The sequence below is a fragment of the Coccinella septempunctata genome, chromosome 1 (assembly GCF_907165205.1).
Source record: "Coccinella septempunctata chromosome 1, icCocSept1.1, whole genome shotgun sequence".
NCBI classification, from domain to species: Eukaryota; Metazoa; Arthropoda; class Insecta; order Coleoptera; family Coccinellidae; genus Coccinella; species Coccinella septempunctata.
The window spans coordinates 3,054,096-3,079,218 of record NC_058189.1 but is presented as its reverse complement, the minus strand read 5'-3'; the positions used below and the strand labels follow the sequence as shown (position 1 = coordinate 3,079,218).

Below are 25,123 nucleotides of genomic sequence, written 5' to 3'. Positions count from 1 at the left end.
TGTAAATGAAAAGTTGCGAAAAAATTTGAATTATTTTTTTGAGCAGCTCCTTCAAAATGGCAATTTTTTCTTTCTTTCTTGGAAATCCGGAAACCGACAGAAATAAAATTGAGCAGGCATTTTATTGGAGCGAGAAGGAATTGATGTTTTTTTTGTGGTGTTCCCCTATAATTACTAGTGGTAGAAAAAGTAATTCCTAAAATATTTCACAAGAAATTTTTTTCCTTATTCATATGATACCATGGAAAAAGTAATTTTTAATAACTTGCTTCGCTTTGAACGAATAATGAAAGCTAAAAAGTGCTAATAGGCGGATATCTTGACTACATTATGAGCCAACAGCATAAAAAAATTTATTTCCTTCTCGTTCCCATAGAAGGTCTGCACAAATTCATTACAGTCAGTTTTCTGGTTTCTAGAAAAAAATTGAAAAGTTCTATAAGGTGCCTTCTTTACGAGGCAGTATTTAGGCAGAGCCTGCTCTAAAAATTCCTACAGGGTGAGTCTAACTAGTAACGCTATTTAATGAATATTTGAACGTTTTTTAAAATGAAAGGATTCCTCATATTTTCTCGTATAATGCGCCGTTAATACGCAGATGTGTATTGTCATAGATTTAGCTTGTTATTTTGAAGGGAATTTTGTTTTTCCAGGGTTGGCACAGCTCATTCTGAAAACTTTAATGGCTAGGTACATCTTTTTATCAGGGGCGAATCGGAACAAAATGGTAAAGAAAAAAGTGTTTCTTTTGACTTCAAGAATCTACTGTTAAAATATTTATACGAGTCAAAGACTCGCTCTCTGTATTTAAAAGACCTACAGTATTTTGACAAGCAATCATCCCTTGAATTCTTTCGCAACGATTCATTCACACCCTGTATATGAGAATCATTCGAATCATTCAGATATTCAAACAATTCGAATGCTCTGATACATTATATCCAAAAAAACTAAATATTATTGAATTTCAAAATTGATGTTCACAACAATGTTGCATTCATTTATAACGACCACGTATTGTTTATTGTTTATTCATAACATTGAATTTTTCCTTTTCTTACTCTTCCCAATGAATCCATAAATTAAAAAAAAAGCTATACTCCATTCACTTTTATTTAAGCACTCGGTTGGCCATGGAAATTTGACACATTTCACTCTATATAGTACGAAAATGTGGGGTTATGACGCTTGTCAAAACATTTTCGGGTTTTAAATCAACGCTATGTTGCCCGTTCTACGTAAAAGTTTCTGTTATCACGTATTTTATCACAATGTCAAATCTCTTCGGAGAATATGTGACGAACATAATTGAAGTTTATACAAACTGATTGAACGCATACCAAATCCAGTTATTTGCATGGAAAATACAAGAGATCAGTATAATATCATAATATGCACTAGCTTGAGGAGAGTTAATGTTCGTTATCTTCTCTGGCTAAAGTTTGAATACGTTACATCAGTTGTAGATTTCAAAAATATTAACCCGAAGATGAAATGCATATGATGCAATGGTTGGGAATGGGTATCTCCCGAAGGAATTAACAGATAATTACAAGAATGTCAAATTCTTCAACAAAAATCATCTTGCATCAATATAAGTAAAAGGAATTAAAGGAAGTTTCGAGTCAAGATGAACTTCACCTTTGAACAAAAATATCACATGAATGAACAATCAACAGGACAAATGGCGCGTATTCATGGCTGTTCACCTTAATACATTGATATTATTATAATAATTAGGTATTTATTGGTACCTTAAGACATTTACAATGTATAGGACAAGTCAAATGAAAAATGGAAAAATCAATTTTGGGGAACTTATTCTACGATGAAATTCATCGAAAATCCTGTAGTAAACTTTTCGCATTAATTCACTCAAACATAAAATTCTCAAATGCCACCACTTTTTTGGGTCTCCCAATAGAAGGAAATTCTTTGTCATCCTCTTAATTCACAACCTTTCTGATTATGGAAACATTCAGCTAGAAAATAAGTCGTTTACATTCAGATGAAACATTATATCAATTCTCTTACATTGAATATGTTCGCTAACGTCTAACGTATTGTGGATTTTAGAATATCAGGGTATAACTATTTGAATGAGCGAACTTGAATTCTAAATAGCACTTCCTGAAACCCTGTCTCTTTTTTCAATCACTTTCGGCATTTTCGAATTTTCGTAATAAAAATTGATATAAGTTGTGGTAACGGTGTTATGACATTAACGAAATTTCATGAGTGCCAACCTAACTTCGTTCTAGTTACAAAAACTTGAGAAAATTATTTCATGGCCAACCGACTGCTAAAATAAATGTGAATGGAGTATAGATACCATGTATGAGTCAAAACGTTTATTTCAAAATACAATCTAGTGTTCATTCCCCCACAAACATCATTGTCATTTAAGAATATCCCCAACCAAAGTCCCAGATCAGACCGAATGCGGTCGTCAAAAAATAAAAGTCGGTTGAATGGCGCCAGTCGACCTACTATCGTAGTTTATCACACTGAAATGCGTTGGAAAGGCTTTCCTCTATAAACAGAATAAAATGGATTTACTGGTGAAATATGAGGTTCTTCATGTTTTCGCTGCCAACATCTCTGCAGTGATTCCGTTCGTTTTTTCCCCTCTTCAGATGTACGTATAACAACATCATTACGTACAGATTGAGTGGCAATTTGAAATAGAGATTGAAGGAAAATGTGCAGATATTCCTGACGGTTTGGTCGATTGAGGGAAATAAGCTATTACGTGAAGCATTTCTCCAAAATTTGTGTCGTTCGAGAGAAATTGAAGATAATTACAACTCGAATGCCGAATGAATGATGTGACTGAAGAAAACAGTTTATCAGCATACAGGATGTATTTGCTTTTTTTCAACAGGAGGTAGAACTGGACAAAACACAAGGCCGAGCAATACGTAGAAAATATGCCATCTTGGAAATCCTCATGCGAGAACATGAACATACCTTAAGAAATACTTGTTTTGGAGAATTCCATTCATCAACATCAGAATTTGTATGAATCTATGTGCCAAGCCTATACGGAGGTTAGTAATCTTAACCAAAATTTCCAACAATGTATTCTGTGGGGCATCAGATGGTACTGCCTGATTGATTTCATGTCATAAAATCCCATCTTTTGAAACGTTGAGTATAGGGAACAGTAAAAGACTTGGAGACGCTTCGATGTTTTATGCATGCTTATACAGGGTGTATTTGAAGGTGAGGCTTTTTTCAACAGGAGGTAGAACTGCTCAAAACGACGCATTTCACCAAAAATCACCTATGCAAAACTTTCAAAATGACAAATTTGAAAAAAAAAATTTAAAATAATTACTGAAATAGATCCTAAATATGACCCTAGACCGTTTGTTAGCTGAATTATCGCAAAGCAGAGGGAAAAAATCTCCTGATTCGACCATGTGGTTTCGTTTAGGATATTGGCTCGTTCGATATTTACGTGGCAATGAAAATGGGAACTTAGGATTGCCGAATTATTCTCATTATTTTTTAGTTACTTCCACGATTTTATGAAATGGCTCATTTCGATACCAACTGACAGAAGACACTTAAGGTACAAGTGTAAAAAAAATAATACTTCAAAATCTCACCAATAATTCACGAATTTTTTCACAATGGGCATCACAATCTTCTTGTTCGAACATTCCAACAATCGTCGTAAAAATGGGGAAACATTATAGCACATTATAGCACTTTTTCAACATAACTAACATAAGCACTTTCAAGAAACTGCCTCGATTTTCTTCATTTTTTTCACCCTAAATTGCACGATACAACAATTATTCTTCTCTCAAAAGTAACCTGATGCATCTAATCCGATGAACTGAACCATTCATTGTCCAGCCATATGTTAATGTTTTGTTTCGTTTTTGCGATGCCGGAGTCACCTTCCACAGTCCCGTACTTGAAATTCAATGAAATTTTGTCGAACTTATAGGGGTTGTATCTCAGCCATCTTGGATATTTTATATAGATAATTTTTGGTGAAACGACTTATTTTGATGAATTCTACCTTCTGTCAAAAAAAAAACCTCACCTTTGAAAACACCCTGTATACATAAATGTAGGTCTCTAAGAAAACACAGAAAGATATAGGGTTGGATTGGATGATGACGATATACAGGAAATGAGGAAACACTCAAAATCTCAGCATGGTATTCGAATCTCTTGAGAATATACGCCGTTACTAAAGGATATAGAGGAATGAAAAATCTGATGCCATAGACTTCGATGAAACTAGGCCAATAGGAGGTTATTCTAGATGGAGATTCTCACAATACCATCACAACCCCTCGATGGTGTCATTAGCGGATTTCCCCTACCCAATAAAAGCCCTCATATCTCGAGTACTAAAAACCGACTACATTTTGGCCTGTGTTTGACACATTTGACAATGAGATGGAGCGCTGGAACCGTACTATCAAATCAGTAAAACTGTTTAATATCGACTTTGTTGACACCAAAAACAAATATCCTGAGCGACAACAAAAGTATGGTTTTGTTTTGTGACCAAAATGTCTGAGCATTGAAACATCTGAACATTGTTTGGAATCAATTGATATCAATGAAATACGGTGCCGAATGTGCTATATTTTTATTGGCCGTTTATAAAAATTCACAAAAATTATGGACAACAAATAGAGAACTTTGACTAGGACACAAAAGTGTATGGTGATCTGTTATGGGTCAAAGATGTCAGGGTGTTATTTCTGGGCAATACGTTGTTTCGTGACTTTGACTGTCCAATCAACAATTGGAAAGCCACTCGATTCATAAAACGAAATCAATAAAACCTTTGCATTTCTGAATATACTGAAAGAGTAGCAATTGAGAATAATTCAATGGACGTATAAAGGTCATAATTTCCCCTAATTGTTAGGGATGCTTCCTGCGTTCAACAATTCACGTGGATGAATAGTTCTGAATTGACTTACAGTAAAATGTTCATTGCATATGGTGTAGTGTTTGCTCAGGTCATTGTTTTTACGCCCTGAAAATTTTATCCACTTCGAAAATAAAAATCAATGAATGAACGAGTCACATGTTATGAGTTTTAATATATACATTTACATTTTCCTGAATAAATTAAAACTCGATTTCGGAGAATCCATTACAGTTGATCCACAGTTCTTCACCATCCAATAATTTTGAGGTTTTCACCAAGAAATTAGACAAAAACATTAATCACCAACCAGAAGGAGCTAGATAAACAAAATGGGGTACGAGAATCAAAACTTCTGATCAAAATGGCCAATCTGAAATCTAACAAAATTTCAGGTTTTTACAAATAGCCCTCAAATTAATATCTTAACCAGTCTTAGGGTCTTAGTTACACATTTGAAACACAGATGGCGCTTCGTTTCCCATATTTCTACTCTGTAATCTTCGCGTCTAAGAAAGTAAGGTTTATTCGACACCCGAATTTCGAACTTAACTTCGAAACTGCAGATGCTTCAGAAATACATTTCGTGCTCATTTCTATTCGGAAAATATCATTGGAGGGAGGGGTGTGTTCTAAAGCGCTTAAACATCTCGTCAGAAGCTGAAAATTGTCGATAAAGTAATACCAATTTAGGAAGTATGCAAATATTTCGTCGATCATGAATCACATTTACGACTCGGAATCATATATCCTACAATTCCTAGAATTTCCGAGTCCTCACTCCTTGGGTTTTCTGTAGAAATTGATAGCTCTATTAATTTCCCATCCAGAACGTTAACGGAAGGTATTTGGCAGCGGAGAGAAATTTCATCATGAAGCACTATATAATCTTGGGTCGTAATTCAAACATGAAATATAGAAATGACATTCGCATATTCGTCTGTAAAAGGAGCTTCCCAACTTTAAATTTATAATGCACTTCATGATAAAATGCTGGATTCAGAAGAAGAATTAAGATAAATATCTTCAATCGCTCTAACTCCAGCTGAATTATTTCGAAAAGAGTGAATAACCTTATACAGCCTAATCGGTATTTAATAATCTAATCGATATATAAAAAAAGGTAAGGTGGAAATCAGCTGATTTAGGGCTTGGGAAATTGCTATTTGTGAGCCAACCGTTGCACATTGAGGGTCTGAAAAGTAGACTATCAGTAAAATTGTAGTGTCTTCTCAAGTGTTTTTCACTTATTAATAACAAATCAATAAACCGTTACTGTGGTTTTTGAGAATTCAGAATGGATGTAATGTATCTAATGTTTCTTTTAGAGGTTTATTTGTTGTTATTATTAAATAGAATTCGTCGAGGCTTAGGCCAGAAAAAAATGAAGAATGAATTCAGTGAGAAAAAGTGTATTTCAACAAGTAATTTGGGAGAAATCTGTATCTATATTATATTTTTCGTTAAAAAAATGCACAATGCTCTTTATCTGTGGCTGACAGCGGGCTGTGTTTACGTTATAACTCTACCCTAACACTAAATATTCATTTTACCACTCTAAATAACTTGATGGAGTTCGAATGCCCTTAAAATGATACGTTGAAACTGAATTGATTACACGCAAGGCTTAGTCTGGAGAATAAAAGATTGACTTCGCTTTCATGCATGGCTAAGGCCCGTAAGATTAATCGTAGTTTAAACTTCCGATTAAGAAATCTCCGATCAAAGTTAATCTATGGTTTAAACCGTCGTGTTAAGATCAACTACAAAATGAGATGAGATTAACTAATCCTAAGATGTCTAAAAATATGGTGTATGCACTCGTCAATTTTTGAATGGAATGACATTAGACTAAATCGAAAATAAGAGATTCGTTTCGTGGCGGCGCCACCATGTTCTATCCTTGTTCTATGAAAGAAAATCTAATGATACTCTCTCGCTTTATTTTGTTCTGCGTTTATATCGATCACAGATTACAGTAATCTCTGTGTTCCTGATCTATCAAAGAGTCAGCTGTTAACGAATATTTGTGATTTACACTTGTATTTTCGTTGTAAAAACGAATCTGCAGATATTTCAACACTATAGAAGGATTCGAAGGAGTACTTTTATTTTTTTTTCAAGATAATTTTTGTTTGACAAATTGTATTCTTGAGGAAGGCAATTCAATATGATTTCAATAAAACACAGTTGATTGGCGAAATATTCAATATATTTAGTTGACTGAAACGCAATTTTCTCTATACTTGAGAAGAATATTTGAAGACTCGAACAGATTAACGTATTTCTGTTTCTTAATACATGCTCACAATTCACATTACGTATTTTCAATACAGTTCCTTTATTGCTTAAATATTGCTGAAGTTGCCATAAAACTGTTAGCTCTATCCGTCCCGAATGTTCATCTGATTTGGCTCTGCCTCAATTTCCAACAACAAAGGGTGATAGTCCAACAACACCGAATTCTTAGCTGTAGTTCTTGATTGTCCATACAAAAAACTGAACGACATGTTCAATAAATGAATGTTGTACGACCTTTCTCGACAGTAATACATTTTCACACACCACTAATCGCTTATAAATACGGCACATTCGCAAGTCGTAGGAATGCATTCAAATTATTTTCAAATATCATTTGACAACTGTCAATTCCTAAACGGCGCTACCTACAGTGGGAAAAACGAAACTTATCTCTTATTTTCGAAGCGGGAAAAACAAAATCTAATCAGTGCATACACCATGTTTTTAGACATCTTAACTAATCCTGTATAGTTGTCAAAATAGTTGGCTATTTGAACTAATTGTGACTCATTGGTTGTCATTTCTTAGTTTTCTGTGTTAATCTTTGGATCGGTGCTTCTGTCAGACTGCAGCGATCAGTTTATTAATTTATTGCGTTCTGTTGTGATGTGATCTTTGTATCAGCATTATTATTGTTATATTATTGAGGTGTGAGGTAAAACCTATGGTTGATACATAGCATTCAGTGCTTCGTTTCTGAAAATATCTATATTTAGTATCTAACGAAAGGCAAATTTCGAAGTGGAAATTGCTTTTGAACATAGCAATTCAGAAGATATGGATTGCAAGTGAGACAAAATATGAAATTGAATGTTGATATTTCATCTTGAGGTGGGTTGGCTTATTTTTTTCTCAAAATTACTCTTGCAGATATTTTGGAGATCCAATGAATTCGATATCATCTCATTTATCCCAATGATTTTCTCGATCACGGATAATAAATGGTCTATCATAATACCTATTGAAATCATTCAACTCGTGCAAGATTTCAATATCTGAATCCGAATCACTATCATATTCCAATTCCATGTTCATTTTCAAACATTGAATTCAATAATTCTCTAACCGGGAACGCAAACCTAAACACAATTTCTTGAATCAAAACAAACAAGAAACTTCAAAAACTTCGTAGAAAATAGTTTCATAGAATATATAGGGTTTAATCCCTTTTGGATGGTTTAAACCTACCGCCCCGAAGGTTTAAACTAATCGATAGTTTAAACCATCTTTGATGGATTAACTATGTCTGATCTTAAGAAATAATCGTTATCCAAAGTTTAAACCTTCATTCTTGGTTTAAACTACCATTAATCTTACGGGCCTTAGTGTGAAAAATCCGAACTCGGTCGATTTAATCCTAAAATCATGTGAACTCTGGATCGCAAATCAACATTTTATAATCATACAATTTCTAGCAGTCCATTTCAACAAAGAATGTTCTATATTTACATTTATTGGCCATCTCTTAGTATCGAAGAAAATTTCACATTCCTACTGTTGTTTCGTCAGAGCTCTTTGTGCACCATGATTGCTCAAATAATATTATTTTTCTTTTCTTTGTATTTTTTCAACAATTCCTCAAAACTAATCTAGCCATGAGAAATTTGATACAGTTGGATCTATTGCTATAGTATACGTTTAGGTACATACACATAGTACAGACAGAATACAGATAAAATCCTGAAACACAAACAAGGTCTTGGTTGGATATCAAAAAATATATAAATACAAAGAGAAGAATAACAAAAAGACTCAAAAACAAAACTATCGGTGCGATCAAACTTATAATTTCTTAGGGCTACTTGCGACTGTGTCCCCTCCTGTAACTGAAGAGAAGAGATCAAACCGTGACCTACAGATCCTTCCACACTCCGGGCATGTATTCTTCTCGAGTCTCCATTAACACTATAGACCAAAGACATCCACTGTGATCAGTCTAACGCTAGTTGTTCCCAGTTATGATTGGCATTAACTGATTTGAGGGATTGATGCAGTATATCCAAACCGCTTATACTTGCCTCCTGGTTTCCGAGCTACCTCTGTGAATTCGCCATACAGAGCTATTTAGAGGAGTCTTGTGTCTTACATTCTCAGAATGTGGCCGCTCCAACTGAGTCGGGCCCTCGTTACTTGAGTCTCAATTGTAATACAACTCGCGCGCTGCAAGACTTCTGCATTTGAAAATTTGTGGAACCATCTGATGAGCATTATTTTTCTTAGATGACGTTGTTGCGTTTGTTCAAGCTGTTTAATATGTCGCCTGTAGGGCGTCCAGCTTTCGCTTCCGTAAAAATGCGTTGGGAAGACCACTGCCTTGTAAACAGCTGTCTTGGTCTTCAGATTGAGGTCGTGATTTTGAAACACTCTGACCTTTAGCTTCCAGAATGCCCGTGATGCCGAATTGATACGGTTGTGTATTTCCGTGTCTGGGTTAGCCCTAGTATTTATGAAGCTTTCCAAGTATTTGCACTTGGGAGAGCAGACAAATATACACACACAGAGCAGACCAAGTATTTCCTTTGACAACAGAAAACGAAATAGAGAACGGAATTCTAAGCATAAGCTAGAGTGGGACAAGGTGTCCTTAGCAGGCACGTTTGAAAATATCAAAGCTTTCTTCACTGGCATCCTGCAATTGATTTGCAGAGCGTGACTATTTTCCACGTGAAAAGCAAAACGATAACCATGTAAATGGTAATGAGGGCGATGAAATTTCGGATGTGAAAGATATCGGAAATGGTTGTTTTATATCGAATCGCAGGATATTTCGCATCATAGACCATGGTGAAAGACAATGATACTCGTACTTACATCGTTAGTGCATTACAACAATGGAACAATCTGAGGCTTTCTGTAAAATCAGAATATATTTATGAGACAATACGATCCGTCGAACGCTTTTAATTGCTCAACATCAACAAATCAACGGGAAAGCTATTTGAACAATACCAAATGGACTCAAGACTGCGAGGGAATTTGTCCCTCAGTACAAAACTAAACTGCTCCACATGTGTTAGGGATATTGACTTAAATTGCAAAAAAATAGTTAGAATAAGATTTTTGTGATGAGAATTTATATTAATATGAATTCAAGTTGCAAATTGATTTTAGCCTGTATGTCTGCAGCGTATACAGGATGGTTAAGAAAAATCGAGTAAAATAACGAAATTTTATTCCCAGAGAATTAAAGCATTTTAAGACTATCAATACAATGTAAGGCCTCCACGGGCATCAATAACAGCTTGACATTTTCTTTGCATACTACACACGAGGTTGTTGAACATTTCTTGAGGAATTTGGTTCCATAAACGGGTCAGAAGCTCTCTCAGATCATTTAAGGATTCTGGGGTAGGTTGATGATTATCTAATCTTCTTTGGAGCATATCCCATGCATGTTCTATGCAATTCAAATCTGGTGAGTGCGGAGGTATTGGTAAATGTGAAATACCAAGCTCCTCGCGCGCATTCTCAACTATGGCTGCACGGTGCGGTCTAGCGTTATCGTCTAGAAATTGAAAAGTTTCACCAATAGCAGCGTGAAAATTTGGCACAACATTGTCAATGACATGCTCCCTATAGAGTAAGGCGGTCATATTCCCAGGACAAATGTGTAGATCTGTGCGCCCGTTGAAACATATCGCGACCCATACCATAACACTACCCCCTCGGAATGGATGGACTTCTTGGACATAGCGACGATTACGGGGTATGCGTGGGATTGTCCATACCCTTATTCTTCGAGAATCTGAAAATCGTCCATATCTGGATTCATCAGTGAAAAGGACACTACGCCATTGATCGTTCCAATTGATATGTTGCCTTGCCCATTCCAGTTTTTGACGGTTATGGTCACGTGTTGATGGAACTCCTCTTAATGGACGTCTAGAACCTAGATTCACCTCTCTCAAACGTCGTCTGATGGTTTCGATGGAAACTTGGACCCCATCTGCATTTTGAAGAGTATTCCGTAGCATTCTACACGTAGATGTAGGGGTTCTTCTCGCCGAAACGGTGATGAAACGATCCTGAGCAGGTGTTGTTTTCCGTCGCCCACCATGCCTTGGTCTTTCCAACACGGAACCTGTCTCCCTGAACCTATTCCAAAGTCGAGATATCACACTTTGGCTGACTTGGAGACTTTCCGCTACAACAACCTGAGTTAGGCCACCTTGTAGCATTCCGATAGCCCTATTAGCCCCAGTGTTTGTTAATTTACGTCTTGGCATTTTCAGAAAACTCGTTTCAAATCGAAGCCGTTGATAAACTGACTTAAATTCAAAATAAGAACATTCATGAAGCATATGTAAAGAACCAAACTTCAGAAAAAAGGCGACCAGATTGACGAAATGTCTCATACTGATTTTGATTGGATCGATTCGAGTTGTTATTTAGTTTCAAATGATTTTACAGCAATTTTCCCGAAGATTACATACTTTTAAAAACGATTTTCTGAAGGTGAAAAGTTTCCCATAACACTTAACCTATAATTCAGTTGTATATTTGTATTGAATAATGCATATTAATCTATAATACTTCAAGGCAAAATGGGGTATTACTATCCACACATAAAAAATTTACAGTAAGATGAAATGAAATCTCCGGAAAAACTTACTTAGGTATGGACATCAGGTATTGCAGAAGCCGACGGTAGTCTTCGGGCTTGGCACGGTCTCGTCTTGGACTGGCCGGAAATGAAAGGACAGGTCCTCCTCTACGATCTCGGCCGCCAGTCAGAACCACCAGTCGCTCCTGAAGAAGAGGCATCAATTCCAGGGCACGTTGTCCATCCATCCTACCTGAAACAATAACGGACCTTTGCTCAGTTTGTCATCCATTTTACACCAAATGTAAAAAGGTTATTAAGATATACAGTTAGCCTAGACCAGTTCTTTGCATAAAAAAATTCTCATTAGAAGTTCCAGTGTGAAGTTTTAGGTCAAAAAAGTAAACCGAGTTAGGCAATAAATTAAATGAAAGAAGATGTCCACCGAAATTGTGAAAATCGAAAAATTGGATGATCGGGCCATCATCAATAACCTGTATTTAAAAGGGTTAAGAGGTAAGCAGATTTACGAAGATATGCTTGATACCCTTGGTGATCAATGTCCTTCGTATGCGACCGTGAAAAATTGGACTTCAAGCTTCAAAAGAGGTAAATTTTCCATTGAAGATGATGACCGATCGGGAAGGCCAGTTTATGTGTCAGTCCTCGAAAATATCGATGCAGTTCATGACATGATTTTATCAGACCATAGATTTCAGCTTAAACGGATATCTGAAGCACTGAATATTTTATATGAACGCGTTCATCATAAAGTTCACGTCAATTTGGACATGAGAAAAATTACTGCAAAATGGATCTCCAAATGTTTGAATGTTGACCAAAAGCGTGCAAGGGTAGAAGCATCGCGTTCGATCTGTGCTCGATTTGAAAACGATGTAGACTTCTTAAACCGAATTGTTACTATGGATGAGACTTGGGTACATTTCTACGATCCAGAAACAAAGCAACAATCGATGGAATGGCCACACTCTGGTTCTCCAAGACCTAAGAAGTTTCGTGTCCAAAAATCTGCTGGAAAAGTTCTTGCTTCTGTTATTTGGGATTGCCATGGAGTATTCATGATTGATTTTTTGGATAAGGATAGAACAATAACCGGAGATCACTATTCGATATTACTGACCACTCTACGGAAAAAAATTGAAGATAAAAGACGCGGAAAGCTATCCAAATTTCATGTTGCCATGCAATAAATTCGTGATGTAGGGTTTGAATTACTAGAACACCTCCCTTATTCACCAGATTTGGCTTCATCCGACTATCATCTCTTTCCTCAACTGAAAAAAAGTTTAAAAGTTCGTAAATTATCTTCCAACGAGGAGGTAATAAAATCTGTGGAGATCTGGTTTGCAGAGCAAGAAGAAACATTTTTTTTTGAAAGGTCTAGAGACGTTGCAGGTTCGCTGTAATAAATGTATACGATTAAGAGGAGAATATGTTGGGTAATAAAATATTTTGACATTGAAATTTGTTTGGTTCTATAGTAGGCTAAGAATTTTTCCTCGTAAAAGTACCTATTCCTCATATTTTCTCATATAAAGCGCCGTATCAGTGAAATTCAAAAATTGAGTACCTACTTTGGCTGAATACAACTCTGTTTAAAAGATCCACAGATTTGTAGTGTCATAGATTTAGCATGTTATTCTGAAGGTAATTTTGTTCCTCTAGGGGTGATAAAGCTTATTATGAAAACTCAAAATGGCTATATATTTTTATCAGGACAGAATAGGAAAAAAAGGTATAGAAAAAAGATTTTCTTCTGACCTCAAGAATTTACTGTTACAATATTTATACGAGTCAGAAACTCGCCCTGTAGTAATGAAATAAATGGTTCTTCTAAAGCACTATTCAATTTCGAGAAAAGAATATTCATAAAATAGTTAAAAAATGTGAAATTTTCAATGAAATCAATATTCAGTTTTGAAAATGAAAATTAATAGGTGTTGAATGTGTTCACTCGTGGAATTATACAAGCAGACTCCCAAAAATCCGGTTTCATCAATTACCAGTTTTGCTCTGCCGGTATGAAATATTTCAGCAATGCGACTTTAACAAGTTCGATATATAAAATTTTTCGCTGCAATATTAATTGCTTCCCGATTCTTTTGATATTTCCGAAGAAAATTGTATCTATATGTTATTGATGAATGCAAACGGGCGTTTCAAGATATGGGCACTATAATGACACCGTTAAGTTCCTCTGATGTCTCTACCATTCTATGAATTCTTTCCTATTTGCTCCTGTATCGGGCCAGTTCAGTCCTTGGATTAAAAGCATTTGAGGTCCTGAGGATATAATATTTTGGATTCATTATTTCCCACTGAAATTTTCATACTTTTAGATATACAGGGTGAGTCTTTGACTCGTACTGCCTTCAGAATAACTAGCTAAATCTGCGATACTACACATCTGTGGATCTCTTAAAAAGATTTGTATTCAGCCGAAGTACCCAGTTTTTCAAATTTCACAGCTACTTTTTAATTTTTGAACATCAAATTCCTCGAAGACGGCGCATTTTACGAAGAAGAATATTTTACAAAACGTTCAAACATTCATTATACAGGGTGGGTAACGAAACAGACGAGACAACCACCTTAATTGTTGAAGAAAGTAATTACCAATAATAATTATTTCGTTGTCTAATGTTGACAATTAACGTTTACCATCGTAACCACAAAATGAATTAGTCAAATAATTGATGATTTCACATAGCATGGTTAGCGGAATGACTGTTACTGTACGAAATTCAAAATTAAATATCTCGAGAACAAATGCATTAAATGAGAAAAAAATTAATACGCTGAATTCAGGATAAAAAGGCCTTTCAAATGAGGTATCACCCACCCTATCTTTCCTATTCAAAATTTAGGGGTTGGTGTTCTAACACTAAGGGATGAAGCGATATAGTTGTGAATTTGACCTTAAAAGTTGTCCCCCTCGAAATAAAAATCGATGTGTCCGAGCATTATTTCGAAATAAATTTATTCCGCCCGTTATCCCGTCTGTTTCGTTTTAAAAAGCCCACCCAGTATAGCGTTCAACTCGGTTACAAGAGTTTTTTTATTTTTATGGAACGTAATGGTCATAATGAGAAAACTGAAGACTTGAGAGATATCTTGTGTCCGAAAAAGATTCATCAAATGCAAAAAAAACTATAATCCGATACTCATTTTATTCGATGATACCGTTTGTGAGATTAAAAATAACATTTTTTTATGGTTTTTCAACAGCCCGTATCTTTCAAACCCAGACGATTCGGAAAAAATGGTAAAGGAGAAAACTGTTTCTTTTTACCTCAAGAATCTATTGTTAAAATATTTGTACGAGTCGAAGACTAAATCGTTATAGTGTCCCCCTAACCATTTAAAATTTTGTTTGTTAGATGTCCAAATTTTACAGTGCGATTTTTTCACAGCCTTCTTTTTTGAATATTCCAACTTCAAGTCACCTTTTGGTCCAATTCAAGGCCAAGCAGTATTTGTTCAGTTAATACCACAAAGGCATCAGTTAGTTTCAGAGTATTTTCCATTATAAGAAATTGAAAATTTGTGCAGAAAAATGTTGTTTTTGAAAAAAGTGCACGCTGCAATTGATTTAATTACACACAATTCTTCATGCTCAATTCCAAAACTTCGGTAAGGAATAATGAATAATAGTCTAAGATCCCACTGCAGAATTACTACGTTCATGACGTACACGGATGTTTTTGATATCAAATTAAAGCTAATTTTTTTTCGAATAGGATGATGTATGGCTGCCTGTGAAAAAATAGCCGCAAGTTAGGTCTGCCATCTGTTAAAATAGCGAGATATCCGAAATAAAGTAAGAGAGAGTTAGACTCATTTCGCACCATCGGGTTCTTACCCGATGTTCCGAATTATATCTACTGATACTATGGGATCTTTCACCATGTTCTGGTTTAGTTTTGCACTGGAAAACAACCAGATTGCATTTTCGGCGGCGCTTATCGCCACGAGATTCGAGAGCTTGATGTGCCCACCGTACGGATAAAACCCGATGAATAATTTTTCATTCGGTTGTTTTCCGGTAAAAACCCGACGGTAAAAACCAGTGGTGTGAAAGGAATCTTAGGGTTCTCAACAGTGCATCTGAATTATTCGTATATTATAACCACGTGTTGGAGCTCGTTGTACACAACGCTGTTGATATTATTTATGTAATCACCCTTCGTCGGGCGCTATACGAATATTGAGAGTTCGGGCGCAATGCATAAAATAGATTCTAATAAGAATAAGGTCCAAATAAATCAATATCGAAACATAAGAAGAATTTTTTAAAGAGATGATAAGTCTCACCAAAGTTCATTCCAAAGACACTGGACGATTTATCATGTTCAACAAGATGTATGCGGCAAAAGAGAATGATGAAAAATTCATTAAAAAAATCAAAGGGTTTGTTTCAACCCACATTTTATAGTTTTGGTCATTAAAACAAAAGGTGCTACGGACGATTTTCGTCAATTCGATATTGCTCAATGCTACTAAGTTTAAAGTTTAGTGCGGAGAATAAATGGTTGGCTTCTTCTGGATGGTGCCCTGAAACCAACATGATTTCTGGGAAGTTCAACTCCGATACAAGTAGAAAATGTATTATGTAATTGAGCTAACACATTTTCAGATATTGAAAAAAACTTTGATTGCGACGACGATAGTGACAACTACGATTGTGAAAGCAGCGAGGAATCGGACTTGGACTAGAAAATGTAATACACTGATATAAAATATAACTTGATTCAAGAGACTGATTTTGAAGAAACACGAAAAAAAATTCTTCAGATTTAATTACATTTGTACTTGATGAATAAATTATTTTTTATTATAAAATAAATCTCTTAATACTTTAAGTTTTTTTCATAATATTCATTACGTAATTATAATTTTGTAAATGTTAAGTCGGCTGGCATCCACCATCCTCATCTAACAAGTGGCGTTGCGCGCCATCTCTTTCACTTTATTTCAGATATATCGCTATTTTAACAGATGGCAGACCTAACTTGCGGCCATTTTTTCACAGGCAGCCATACATCATCCTATTCGAAAAAAAATTAGTTTTAATTTGATATCGAAAACATCCGTGTACGTCATGAACGTAGTAATTCTGCAGCGGGATCTCGTACTATAAAGATACGTGGATCCAAAATACTGAAACTTCGGAATAGATACTTTCTAATCAGATGCTTAATCCATTAATTCTAGCTTGTAATATAACACTAAAGTTACGGAATTTACCGCTGAAATGCAACTTCAACGTGGTTTCCCTTCCCAAGCTTCTCCTCCTAGTATCGAAACCCATCTCTTCCGAGCTGTGCCAACTGTGGGGACGCTGTGGGGAGCATCCCCTGGGAAGAGTGTGCCACAAGTAGGAAGGACCAGCCATCATGGGAGGCTCCTCGAAGGCGAATCACTAAGTACATTCAGTCTTCGGAAATTAGGCGTCTGCATCGTCATTGTGATGGAACGGATGCCGCGTTAATTAAGGCATGGCGTGAAAATGGAGTTTTTGGTAGTGCAATTTGTCTTTTATCAGAAGGATATTACGATCATTCGAATTGAACACACATCTTCATGTGACGCTGGATTAGATTGATCATATAAAGGCTTTCAGGTCTTTCTCAATAGAATATACCAATAAAAAGTATCCAGGGAATGATTGTAGTGTCCGAGTTAAAGTGTCCCTATACCTTATAGTGGAAATTAAAGGAGCTAGATGAAAAAGTGTAATACAAAACATGTCTGTAATCGATTGAACTTTTATTTATTATAACCCATCTTAATACAGAGGTGCTCCGTTTTTTCCCTGTTGGTATCAACTTTCTTATTTCAAATGGAACACCCTCTATATTATCGCATTTTTGAATTCCTTGTCAAATTTCAAGGTGAATTTGGTATGACAACCATGGTCCTATATAGCACCGATTCTGAGATATTCGACTTTTTCCTAAAATTTTGACAGCTGTAGTTGCTCACTAAAATAGCTGATACTAGTTTTCTAATGAATGTATCGAAACCAAATTTTGCCCAGCTCTTGTCAACATCTTGGATCATACGTTACATCTCTATTTTTGGCAATCTGATATACAGGGTCTTCAAAAATTAAAGTTAAAAATTCAAATAGAAGTTCAATCAAAACTTAATTTTTTCAAATGGCAACCTATATTTTTTTCGTATTCATCATGAAGAGAAGGTTAAAATGCGCAAATAATGTATTCAAACTTTTTCTGTAAAGGGAATAGTTTCAGAAATATGGACGAAAAAGTGCATTTTCCCGTAAGAACCAACAAAAATTAATTAATGAGGCTGATAGAATATGGTAACTATGGAAACTAGCACTTATCTAATTGTGCATTTTTGAGTTTTCTTTTGTGTTGACAGACAACTACTTGATTATTTCGAGAAAAATGTATCTGTTAGTTGAGTCTCCCTTTAAAATTGAAATAATTTAATTTTATTGGGAGCGAGTACTGATTATGAGAAAAGGAGTCTTTTTGTCTTTCATTAGTCGATCTAATTGATTGAATTTATAAAAAAATCAAAGCCAACTATATAGCAGCAACACTAATTATTAATTATCAGTGGTTCTTAAGGGAAAATGCACTTTTTCGTCCATATTTCTAAAACTGTTCATTTTACAGAAAAAGTTTAAATACATTTTTTTCTCATTTTAACCTGCTCTACATAATGAACAAGAAAAAAATATAGGTTGCCATTTGAAAAAATTAATTTTTGATTGAACTTCAATTGGAATTTTTAACTTTAATTTTTGAAGACCCTGTGTATCAGATTGCCAAAAATAGAGATGTAACGTATGATCGAAGATGTTTACAAGAGCTGGGCAAAATTTGGTTTCGACACATTCATTAGAAAACTAGTATCAGCTATTTTAGTGGGCACCTGCAGCTGCCAAAAATTTAGGAAAAAGTCGAATATCTCAGAATCGGTGCTATAAATAAGACCATGGTTGTCATACCAAAGTTACCTCAAAATTTGACAAGGAATTCAAAAATGCAATAATATACAGGGTGTTCCATTTGAAATATGAAAGTTGATACCAACAGGGAAAAAACTGAGCACACTGTATTAAGATGGGTTATGAAAAATAAGAATACAATCGATTACAAACAAGTTTTGTATTCAACTTTTTCTTCTAGCTCCTTTAGTTTCCACAATAAGGTATAGGGACACTTTAACTCGGACACCCTGAACTTATATTAACATATTCAATTGATCGAAATATAAAAGGGCTGATACTTCAAATACACCTGCATTATCAGTATTGCAAAAGGGACAAGCGACTCTCAACTTTTCCGAGTTTGCATCAAGGCTAAATTGAATTCCGTAAAATCAAAAAAGCAACCTGTCAGTGGCAAGTACCTACTTTTGTTCATAACTTATTTCGAGCTATTCATGGCAGATTTAATTCCAAAGTTCATGAATGGATACGGGTGAGCTTATTGACATTATAGAATGAGTTTTCACTGTGTTGAAAAACTTGCCCCTATTCAATCTGCATCAGGACTAATTACAAATAAAAGTTTTAGCGAGTTTTCAACGTTAGTAGAGTTCACTCCATTTAAAATGAATTTTAGTCTACATAGTCTACATAGAGAAAATTTTCAGGTGTTATTAATTCATTTGAGATCATAAATCATCTGATATTATTAGTTTGGGAAAGGACCCGCTTCATCTGGAGGTTGTTGATTATACGAGTATGAACATTCATAAAATAAAAATTTCTCTGAGAATTGTCACTTTTTACAGGTGAGTGTGTGGAGAAAAATTCAATCAGATTATTAACGACCTTACGAACTTCAAATCATGTCCATCAAGTATATTCATAAAATCTGGACAATTTATATATGTTTTGTATCGAACTCATGGGCTTCTTGCTATGTTTTTTAGTATCTATTGAACTTGACATTCCCTGTTTTAAAAAGAAATTGAAAACTACGTTGGTATGAAAAATGTATATCATCTATTCATTATCCTCCAAATATAGGTATAATAAAGAAGTCCTAAGTATAAAGTTTTTCTGACCCAATCCCACAAAAAAAAATTTCTCAAGTCTAAAAAGAATTAGTTTCCTTTGATTTTTGAAAATCAAAATCATGTATAGGTATGATAAAAATAAGTAATGTACATCTCTAAATATATCCTAAAAAAAATAAACCCTATTAGTCTTCATAAACGCAGACATGTGCGTGATCCATACTTGTGTGTGCTCCGAATAAACTAATTAAAATTCCACGATTGACCAGTCTTCGCGTGAAACAAGAACATCAGAATTAATCAATGAAAAAAACTGACGTTTAATTTTCGTAAAGAGATTCCAATTAGCAAATAGATTTCATTTCACGAAATCCATTATTTTGGAAGGTTTGATTTTTCGCAGTTGCTGTCTTCTTCTTCATACTTGTCAGCAGATTCTTATAATTTCCCAATACGATTAAACGATTCAACATGTGGAAACAATGAATCAGAAGACCTCAAATTTCTTCTCAGATAACGAAACAATTTTAGTGGTTAAAAAACTCAATCTAATAAAAATCACGTAACTCAGTTTCTATTTCCATTTTATCTCTGTTTATTATTGAAAACGAGCATCAACCGAAAGCATGAAAGCGGTGGCATATTATGCCAGAGGGTGGTCAGAGGTGTAGGGACCACTGTGGACCGTTTCATTATCCGAAAACTTCATACGCTATTGACATAGTTGGCCAATAGCTGCACAAAAACGATAGCGCTTTCATAACGAGGGTGCTTATATTCAAGCTAATTGCTAAACTGCCAAATATCTTCGTAAATGCTAACTTGAAATTCATCATACGAGGATGTATTGATATCTAGTTAGCCTAGACCACTTCAATGCATAAAAAAAAATATTGCGTTACCGTAGCAACAAACAATAACTCATTAGAAGTGTCAGTGTGCAGTTTTAGGTCAAAAAAGTAAACCAGAGATACGCAATAAATTGAAAGAAAGAAGCTGTCCACCGAAATTGTGAAAATCGAAAAATGGGAGTATCGAGCCACCATCATACTTAAATAAAGTACCTCTATTTAAGAGAGTTAAGAGGTAAGCAGATATGCTTAATACCCTGATGGCCGATCAGGAAGGCCAGTTTCTGTGTCAGTCCCCGAAAATATCGATGCAGTTCATGACATGATTTTATCAGAACGTCGAATTGGGCTAAAACGGATATCTGAAACACTGAATATTTCATACGAACGCGTTCATCATATAGCTTACGTCAATTTGGACATGAGAAAAATTGCTGCAAAATGGATCCCCAAATGTTTGAATGTTGACCAAAAGCGTGCAAGGGTAGAAGCATCGCGTTCGATCTGTGCTCGATTTGAAAACGATGTAGACTTCTTAAACCGAATTGTTACTATGGATGAGACTTGGGTACATTTCTACGATCCAGAAACAAAGCAATAATCGATGGAATGGCGACACTCTGGCTCTCCAAGACCTAAGAAGTTTCGTGTCCAAAAGTTTGCTGGAAAAGTTCTTGCTTCAGATTTTTGGGAATGCCATGGATTAATCATGATTGATTTTTTGGATAGGGGTTGAACAAAACCGGAGATTACTATTCGACATTACTGATAACTCTGCAAGAGGAAATTAAAGGGAAAAGACGCGGAAAGCTATCCAAAGGTGTTTTGTTTTTGCAGGACAACGTCCCTGCACACAAATCTCATATTGCCATGCAAAAAATTCGTGATTTAAGGTTTGAATTACTAGAATACCTCCTTAATTTACCAGATTTGGCTCCATCCGACTATCATCTCTTTCCTCAACTGAAAAAAAAATTAAAAGGTCGTAAATTTTCTTCCAACGAGGAGGTAATAAAAGATGTGGAGGTTTGGTTTGCAGAGCAAGAAGAAACATTTTTTCTGAAAGGTCTAGAGACGTTGCAGGTTCGCTGTAATAAATGTATCCGAATAAGAGGAGAAAATGTTGAGTAATAAAATATTTTGACATTGAAATTTTGTTTGGTTCTGTAGTAGGCTAAGAATTTTTCAATATATCCTCGTAAAACGAAACACAGTGGAGGTCGAACCAAGATTCGGTATTAAATAATTTGTTTAATATACATATACATATGAGATGATTTAGCCATAAATAATATCAATATATCGAGTGCAGTTGGTATCGCATTGGCCAAGAATGTTCCATCCAATCTTTTACAGTGATTAATGAAATCAACCAAAACTCAGCCACTTTCGGCATGGATTAAGTTTATGCCATAAAAGAACGACGGATTGGTATCCAATAACGAAACTTAATTTAAATCAGTAAAGAAAAGAAGTTTTTCACCATAATATAAAACCTAGTATAAAACGGTACCGATGTTATTTTCGAAATAAAACACGTTATAATCCTTCTTTACCGAGGAAAAATTGACGCCAACGAAGGAAAGCAAACATTATGACTGGAGTGAATTGTTGAGAAATAAGAACTCATGAGAAGCGTACTTTATAGCAATTTTGCCAACAAGAGGAGCCCTCAAGCCACAGTTTCCCTCGTGAATGCGTATATACGAGAACAACGAGATGGGAAAATATGAAAAGGAGAATAATCACAAAGGCAACCGGCAATGTTCTGGTTAAGCGAAACGTATGAATATATCTACGAAACCAGATGGTCGAAATTGTTTGAAATAACTCGGACCCTGGAGAACCATGCTTGTAAGCTAAAAGTTTTTAGTTTTTACTCGGAACAATTGACAGAGCGTAAGGGTTCTTCAATGCTTTTCCCAATTTTTTTTCGATTTGATACGTAATAATCATTTTATCTATACTCCATTCACTTTTATTTGAGCACTCGGTTGGCCATGGAAATTTGACACATTCCACTCTGTTTAAGTGAGAAAATGTGGGTTTGTGAAGCTTGTCATAACATTTTTGGCTTTTAAATCAGCACTATGTTGTCCGTTTTATGTGAAAGTCTCAGTAAATACGTATTTTGTCACAATGTCGAATCACTTCGGAAAATATTAAGTCGAAAATATTAAGTCGAAAATATATGACGAACATAATATAATATATCAATCAGTTTATACAAACTGATTGAAGGCATACCAAATCTAGGTATTTTCATGGAGAATACAAGAGATCAGTTCTTGAATATATTTATTTTTGCTATGGAAGAAAATTGAATTATTGAAACATAATATGCAGTAGCTTGAGGAGAGTTAATGTTGGTTATTTGCTTCGGCTGAAGACGTTACATCAGTTGTAGATTTCAGAAAAATCAAGCCGGAGATGAAATGCATATGATGCAGTGGTTGAGAATGGGTATCTCTAGAAGGAATTAACGGATAATTACAAGAATGTTGAATTATTCAACAACAATCATGTTGCATCAATGGAAGTCAAAAGAATTTATGGATGTTTCAAAGCAAGAGGAACTTCACCTTTAAACAAAAATTTCACATTAATTAACAATTAACAGGACAATTGTCTCATATTCATGGCTGTTTATTTTTTACTTCAATATGATAATTATATATTTATTGATCTCTTAAGACATTTACAATGTATAGGACTAGTCACATAAAAAATTATTCTACCATGACATTCATAGAAAAGCCTGTGGTAACTTTTCGCATTCGTTCACCCTTAAATAAAATTCTCAAATGCCACCACTTTTTTTTGTCTCCCAATGGAAGGAAATTCTTTGTCATCCTCTTCATTCACGATCTTTTTGATTGTGAAAATATTTAGCTTAAATATAAGTCGTTTAGATTCAACTTGATGATGAAACTATAACTACTATAAATTCACGCCTGATATATTGTAGATATTTGAATCAGGATTACTTACTATTTGAATGAGCGGACCTGAATTCTAAATAGCACTTCCTGAAATCCTGTCTTCTCTCTTTTTCAATCACTTTCGGCATTTTTCTAATATTAATTGACATTAGTTGTGGCAACGGCGTTATGGCATTAACGACATTTCATATGAGTGCCAACCTTACTCCGTTCCAGTTACAAAAACTTAAAAAAATTATTTCATGGCCAACCAAGTGCGACAAATAAAGTGAATGGATGGGTGATTATCCACCATAAAACTTATCAAATGCTAGAAAAACAAAAAACACTTACAACATTAGTCGAAAGAGGATTTTGAACAATTTTAACATTGAAGGGTTTTCTTATGACAAAAGTGGAGTGAAGAACAGCGCCGTGAAAAGAAAACTAAAAAAGGCCCGGTACTTTCACGTGCGAATAACTAAATTTATTCGACAAATAAGTCTTATTCTTAGGATAAGTAAAAATGCAGTCTTTTCACTTTCAGATAGTGTTATTCATCGAATAAATCTGTCATTGAAACTCGTTAATAAGATTTTATTTGTCATAGATCGAATGTCGGTACGTCATTATTGGTTGAATTTTTTAGATTTTTGATGTATGGTTATTCTTTGTGTGATTTTCACGAAATATTTGCTTTTTAGTTGGAATTATGACAATTTCTACAATGCGGTGTCTTATTTTACATTAATCAGTGAAAAGTAGTATACCGTGTTTTCATAGAATTGTTATTCGTCAAATAATTTCATCTGAAAGCACCGACGAAATAAGGTATCCTTCAGATAGGAAATTATTTGACGGATACTTATTGACAGTGAATAAAATTTATTCGAAGGTGAAAGTACCAGGCCTAAATCAACTGCTTATTCCTCATTTCCTTCTATCTTATCTTTGTTTCGGATATGATTTCCAGAAACGACTGTACGAGTATGAACTTGAGTATTATGCTCAATGTAAGCTTAGGATAACTGCCCAGAGATATGTATTCAACTGAATGCATTGAATCATCATTTTTGGCCCAAGCGAAGATCATTCTGCAGTCATGGAATACACAGGGTGAGTATTTGACTCTTTCAAATATTTTAACAGTAGAATCTTGAGGTAAAAAGTAACAGTCTATTCCTGTACCATTTTTTCCGATTCAACCCTGATCAAAATATATAACTATTTTAAGTTTTCATTATGAGCTATGCCACCCTGGAGGAACAAAATGCCCTTCAGAATAACAAGCTGAATCTATGACACTACACACACCTGTGGATCTTCTGAATTGAGAAGCATTCAGCCAAAGTACCCAATTTTCCGAATATAACAGATAAATTTTCTTATTGAACATCAAATTTCTCGAAAACGGTGAAATATGAGGAATACTTTTATTTTACAAAACGTTCAAATATTCATTAGATAGCGTCCAACTTAGCTTCAAGAGTTGGGTTTCTTGAATTTGTTGTATTTTTATGATACGTAATGGTGATAATGAGAAAACTGGAAGACGCGGGTGATATCTTATGATCGA

The 25,123-nt window shown here is 34.9% G+C and overlaps 1 protein-coding gene across 1 annotated transcript in view; it reads right to left on the bottom strand.

Annotated features, from left to right (window-relative positions):
- Nucleotides 1-25,123, bottom strand: part of LOC123322580 (kalirin) — a 247,743-nt gene that overhangs the window by 205,744 nt on the left and 16,876 nt on the right. Inside the window, exon 3 of the mRNA XM_044910525.1 lies at nucleotides 11,820-12,003. Within this exon, the coding sequence (XP_044766460.1) occupies nucleotides 11,820-12,003 (184 nt within the window). The remainder of the gene's footprint in view (nucleotides 1-11,819; nucleotides 12,004-25,123) is intronic.